The sequence below is a fragment of the Poecilia latipinna genome, unplaced genomic scaffold (assembly GCF_001443285.1).
Source record: "Poecilia latipinna isolate Pla-1442-1.1 unplaced genomic scaffold, P_latipinna-1.0 Scaffold1009, whole genome shotgun sequence".
NCBI classification, from domain to species: Eukaryota; Metazoa; Chordata; class Actinopteri; order Cyprinodontiformes; family Poeciliidae; genus Poecilia; species Poecilia latipinna.
In genome coordinates, this window is record NW_015113625.1 from 1,877 (window position 1) to 8,305 (window position 6,429).

A 6,429-nucleotide genomic window follows, 5' to 3' on the forward strand; every position below is an offset into this window, starting at 1 on the left:
CTTTTTGTTTGTCGCTGTGGTTTCTCAGTTTTCTGTTTTCTCTTTCTGAAAGTCTGGAGGCAGATTTCTGATATTGGCCTTTATCTCTTTCTCCGTTACATTTGAAATAAGGGAATTTATAATCGTTTGTATGTACTAGTCCTGTCATTCGATTAAAAGGTCATCAGGTTCATCTCTGTGATTAATCACTAAGGTTTAGTTTGTGAGCTGAAGTGTAAAATGCACATTTTTATACAAGTTTAAGAAAATGTTTTATTGTCTCAAACCAAATATTCCAGGTTTACATATTCAGAAAAGTTTAAAAAGTCATTTATTGATAAATGTTAACTTTGAACGGGCTGTGCTTTGAGGAGGGATAATTAACTGTTGCAGTAACGAGGCTACATGCTAGCTGTGTTTTATCCTTTGTTGTTAAAGCAACATTTGCTGCCACGTTATCAGGTGGAGCGTCTTATTTCTCCTCCTGCTTCATCCTGTCATTTTAAATCCTGCTCTGCCAGACAGAACAAGCAGACAGAAAAGCAACGAAAACACAATGAAATGTGTGATTTCCTTTCAGAGCGCTGGCGGACATCCTGAGGCAGCAAGGCCCGGTTTCAGCTTCGCAGTTTGAGCATGAAAACATGGCGGCCATTGATGGTTCTCCCAAAGACGAGACGCCGGTCAGGAGCTCAAAGAACCACTACACTCCGGTCCACACCAAGACGTCCAACCACGGTAGGAAACCAGCAGATTCATCAGGTTCAAACGAGCTGGACGCAGAAATGCACGATAATCTGGTGCTGAAAACTTTACCTGCTTTCTTTTGCTGCATCTTTTCCTACTTTTATTGATTCGTTTCCCTCATTTTCATGGCAATAAATAAGAAATAAATGGTTCTTGGTTCTGCTTTAGTCCACTAATTATCGGTTCTAGGCTGATTTTCCTCCGTTTATCTCGGTGGCTAATAGAATCTCTAGTCTGGAGGTAATTCAGCCATTTTTTCCGTTGTTTCTCTGGTTTTCTCCGGCCGGTCTCCGGATCGGCTCCTGGGATCAGCGGACTTCCTGACTGACCCAGAATGGCGTCCCAGATTCATTATCATCATTCTCCTCATCAGCAGCTGCTTCAAACATTGACCTGATGAGATGATGCAACACAGACCGGGAGCTTTTTAATATGTTTCCACAGCAACATGAATTATTTAACCTGAAACTAAACTGGTTAAACTGGAATGAAGAAAGTAACGTATCCTGCTGCGCTTACGGCAGGTCTTGATTCTCAAATCAGATTTTTAAAAAATGTTTTAATAGAAATCTGTTTTTATTTTCTGCCTGGTTGTTAAATGCGCCGGACATGCGCAGAAGAAGGATGACGTCACTTAGCAGCGCTCCGTTTAGAGGCGACGACGGAGGGAGACACTAATGGGTCAGATTTAAAGTTTATTCAGCAATTTGAGCCGAAAGTGTCGTCACTAAATCTCAACAGGATGAAGGAAGGAAAAGGCTTTGATTGTAACATTTTGGTTATTTCCTTTTTTTCCAAGGATGAAGCCGTTAAAAAAACGGTGCTGATCAGTTTGCTTATACTGTGAGTTATCTTTGGTTACATCAGTTCATGTAAATCTGGAGTTTCTGAAGACAAAACTGAAGAAGAAAGTTCTAGAAATCCTCTGAGCAGCTGGACGTTAGCAGGCGGTGGGTTAGCATCAGAGCTGCACACAGCAGGGGGCCGGACACAACATTTACAGAACAAAACCAGCAAACAGGCAAACACAGAGCCCTGGGGTTATAGTAGTAGTAATAATAATAATAATAATAATGTGTTTATTCTGTTCAGATTTCAGATCAGAGATATGTTATCTAACTAGTTAACCCCAAACGCTCGGCGTGCTTCAGATTAAGACATTAATTCTTTCCCGGGTTTTTATTGCTGTATTTTTTCTAACTCATGTAAAGTAGTAATGTAATTCTTATTAAATGTTACCTTTTAGTCTGATAGCTGAACAACAACAACACCAAAGCAAACTGCAGAGTTTCAGGAGGAAAATGAAACTCCAGCATCTGAAGAATTTACAGCAGAAAAATCCAGAAACTGATTTATAACGAATCATTTTAATTCTTCCTAATCCAACGTTTTGATAAAATGACTGAGCCAAATTCAACAGAAAACCATAAATAAAAATTAATGAAATATTAAAGGAAGAGGATTTTAGAGGATTTTAAAAAGTGCATCTTTCTGTCCTGCTACTGTTGAGACAACAGCAGGCTGACGTAATGAGTGTGTTTGAATCTGAGGTGCTAATGAAGAGACGTGACTCACATCACACATTTTAGCAATTTTATAAACAAAGAACTGATGAAGTGAAGAAATATTTATCACAGCCGACGGGTTTCTCCTGAAACACGAATCGTTTTTTGAGGAAGACTAAAACATAGAATATGAATATTTGGAGACAGAAACTCAATAAATTAGTGCTTTATCTTAAACAGACTCATTCATTCTGAATCAAAGCAAATTCATGACATTTCAAAATATAAAAACTACTACAAGTGACAACTGATCAAATAAGTACATGGAAAATTTTTCTGTTTCTATAAAAAACGCTCGAGTGAGACATGGAAACAGAATAATAACTTCAGGATAAGAAATGATTCACATCTGGGAAATATTTTAAAAATATTTAGTGACAGAGAGAAGTTAGGTCTGCATGTTGGGAGGGAAAGAGACATTGACAAACCATCTTCTCCTCCAGCTGAAAGTGTTTGGTGTATTTTGGGTCGTGTTGCTGCAGGAGGAACTGGAGAACTTCATGAAATATCAGGAGGAAACAACAAAATGTTGAACTATTGAAGCAGCATCTAAAACACCAGCAGGAAGTTAAAGTTTGGGTCCAGATGGAAAATAATCCTCAGCATGGAGAGGCTTCAGGACGTGAAGTCAGGCTTGATGACTGCGGCTTTTAGGAAATAGAAATAAGGTTTGTAATTCTGACGTAAAACAAGTTTGGTCTGATTTGGATCGACGCAGTAACTGTTTTCCATCATGGTTTTTATGAACATTTTGACTTCAGGAAAGGTTGATGGCAAAATTCAAAATGACTTCCTTACTTTTGAAATGCAGTTTTTACAGAAACTGAACCGACGCAGAGATGGAAACAGATTCACTGAAAACGTTCTGATAAAACATTTACCTCCCCTGACTGATCGGCTGTTTCTGCTTTAGAGTCAGATTTCTGTCACCAGAATAATTACAACGTATCTGATGGCACCACGTTCCTGTGCTCCATCCTGGTTTCTACTTCCTGTTTATCTGATGACATCACGCTTTATGTATCCTGGTTGATTCGCGCCAACCTGCAGATGGAAACACATTTTATTTGCTTCTTTATTTTTGTAGCGTTTTAAAAGTTCACTTAAAATCTGCATATAAACTTTTCAGCTGTACTTTTCTGTCACATGGGGCTGAAACCTACAGCTAAATGTTCAAATGAAACATTTAAACATGTTTTATTATTAAAGTAAAAACAGTTGGGAGCCACAGGGTTTGACTTCCTTTCGTCCGTTTTGTTCTTGTTCTGTTTTTGTCTGTTTAAACTTGCGCTCAAAAACAATTAATAAAAAATAACCTCTGAAACTCTCAGGTTTAACCTGCTTACATTATAAACGACCTTTAATAAACTGTCTTTTAACACGAGAAGGCGTTGATCTGCCTGATGCTGATGAAATCCTCCTTCTTCTGTGGTTTGGAGGCAGCGTCCGCTAACGCTCCCAGACTGGGATCCTCCCTGCAGCTCATACTGGTTTCTGTACTGGGATCAGTGGGAGGCGTTCTGCTGGGGTTTCAGACGTTTTGTCTCGTTTCTGGAAGCTGCTGCTCTTACAGTGGATTTTAGTCACTGCTTTGGAAAACCAGCCAGCCGTTTCCTTGGATTTGTTCCCAGATAAAATTCAAAACATCTTCTCTAGAAGCAAAAATGTTCTGCCAAAGCTGAATATCGGGTCACTCTTGCATATTTTCCACCTTCTGTTTCCTAAAGGAAACACAGATTTATCATTAGGAATATGAAATACCAGACGAGTCAGGCCAGAAGCTTATTTTCATGATATGTTTTCTAAGAAGTTTGTTTTCAGTTTCTGGTGACCTGTTGTCACGTGTCGGACCAGGAAACCGTCTGAACGTTTTCCCGAGGAAACATTCGGCGTTCTGCAGCGTCGTTTTCATGACGCGTTCATGTTTCCACCTGGGAATAATTCATGTATTAGGATGAAGTCAACATGATTTCATCTTTCCTTTGAGAATATACACCTGAAGTTGGAAGTGATCAAAATGAAGCTTTTAATGTTTGTTATTATTATTTTTAATTAAAACTTGTGGTGTTGACGGTAATAATTTTTTAATCATGGTCTGTGTTTTATTAAAAACGGTATGAGGGGGGAGGCCGGACGCTCCCAGGCGTTTCCCTCATGGTGGTTTGGATTGCGGTTCGATCCCAGATCCACTGCTCTCAGTGGCTCCTGGTAAACTGGTTAAATCAGACTGGAAAAACTCAACGGTGATTACATGGACCTTCTTGCATTTAAATTTTTTCTCCTCTTTTGGTTTTTAATTTGCTCTCAGGTCCAGATTTATGATCAGCTCTGAGCTGCTTCTGTCCAGGCAGCTCCTTCCAGCCACTCTGTCACTTTCCCTCAGTGCTGTGGAGCAGCAGACACAAAGAAAACCAAAAACAAAAGCTCGCTCTTATTTGTTGGTTTTTAGCCACATTTATTCTTAAAAAAACAGCCGATATATTTCCCTCTCTGAGCTAAAAACTGTTAAACGTCAGAAAAACGCAGGATTGACCGGGAGGAATATGACAGCTCTGAAATATGCTGATTGCATTTCTGGTAATAAATATTGATGATTCAATATTCCCACCTTAGAGTGAATTCATCTGTAGCGCCACGCTAGCCCTGGTTAGCATTCTCATCTGGCTTCCCATTAAACTGCAGGAAGGAATTTAAGACTGTAGCTTTAAAAATAAATAAATCTCATCTGTTACATTCTGATTCTTTAACTTCTCTTTGTTCACCGTTTGATTCTCACCTGTTTGTGAACCAGGAGCTTCGTATCAAACCTCCATTTCCATTTGGATTTCCAGCTCAGGGTGCCATTGGTTTTTGTTTTTGTTTTTTAAATGAAAACCTCAGGGTGTAACAACTCAGGCTTCACTGCTATACATTTCTTTGGTAATGCTGCAAAATATCCAAGCATTATATAACATTGGTTAATCTCATGCTATTTTATGCATACCCCCTGTCTGCCCCGGTGAAGAACTCCCTCACCTCAGCATACTGAATGCTTGCAGTGGCTGACACAGCTCAGTGTTTTCTGATTTATTAATTTATCACTCATGTGATGCTAACTGGCATTAATTCAGCAAATAGAAACTGAACTTTCAACCTGAGACTGTTGGGTTATGAAGTATAAAAAAAAAATGCAGCAGAATAAATCTGAATTTAATGCTCATCTTCCCGTTACTGTTGTAGTCATTGTTATTAATCTCAACCCCAATTCAGACAAAATAATTATTTTAGCATTTTTTAAATATGCAACAGTTAGATATTGTTAAAAAATATTTACATTAACATGCCATAAAATGAAAGCGTAATAATCTGTTGATGTGTTTGTTCCCAGGGCATTATGGGAAGGACACCCTGCGGCCCGGCGGACCGGACATGCATAACTTCATCTCCTCTGGGTTCGTCACTCTGGGCCGGAGCCACCTGAAAGGTAACGCATCCCGACGTTCCTGCTCCACAGCGACTTCCTGTTTGCTTCAGGAACACAAACCGTCCATGTGGCTTTTGTTTTCCATAATGAAACTTGGACATCTCAGTCTGCAGCGGCTTGAAGTGACATCTTGCAAAGTTCTTACACAAACTTCTAAAGACAAAGTAACACGTCCAGTTTGTGGGCCGACAGTGTGAAAGGCAGCAAGGCTGTTTTTATTCTCTTCAGTTTGAATTCACCAGATTTTGTCGGATTGGGAAAAAGTCCTGAACAGGAAACCTGTTTGTGTTTCAACAGCGCAGCAATCCATCGACGAATCGGGTCAGATGTCCTGGCAGGGGGACCTGGACGTCCCCATGTCCTACGGTAGGTCCAAACCGATCCACCTGCACTCTGCTCAGCCCGGCATGGGAGGAGGGGCCACGGGCAGGGGCCCGAAATGTTACACTGGGTCAGGTCCGGCTGCAGGTCTGAGGTCCGGTTGCAGGTCTGAGGTCCGGCTGCAGGTCTGAGGTCCGGCTGCAGGCCCGGCTGCAGGTCTGAGGGCCGGCTTCAGGGCTGAGGTCCGGCTGCAGGTCCGAGGTCCGGCTGCAGGTCCGGCTGCAGGTCTGAGGTCCGGCTGCAGGTCTGAGGTCCGGCTGCAGATCCGGCTGCAGGTCCGTCTGCAGGTCTGAG

General features: G+C 41.1%; 1 protein-coding gene across 4 annotated transcripts in view; it reads left to right on the forward strand.

Moving 5' to 3' along the window:
- Nucleotides 1-242: 242 nt before the first annotated feature.
- Nucleotides 243-6,429, forward strand: part of LOC106958718 (protein shisa-6 homolog) — a 66,535-nt gene continuing 60,348 nt past the window's right edge. For 2 of the 4 annotated variants that reach the window (XM_015050766.1, XM_015050767.1), the window contains exons 1-4: nt 243-340; nt 380-717; nt 5,659-5,754; nt 6,052-6,120. In XM_015050766.1, the coding sequence (XP_014906252.1) occupies nt 624-717; nt 5,659-5,754; nt 6,052-6,120 (259 nt within the window). In that variant the 5' untranslated portion in view covers nt 243-340; nt 380-623. The remainder of the gene's footprint in view (nt 341-379; nt 718-5,658; nt 5,755-6,051; nt 6,121-6,429) is intronic. The other 2 variants (XM_015050768.1, XM_015050769.1) reach the window with 2 other exon arrangements.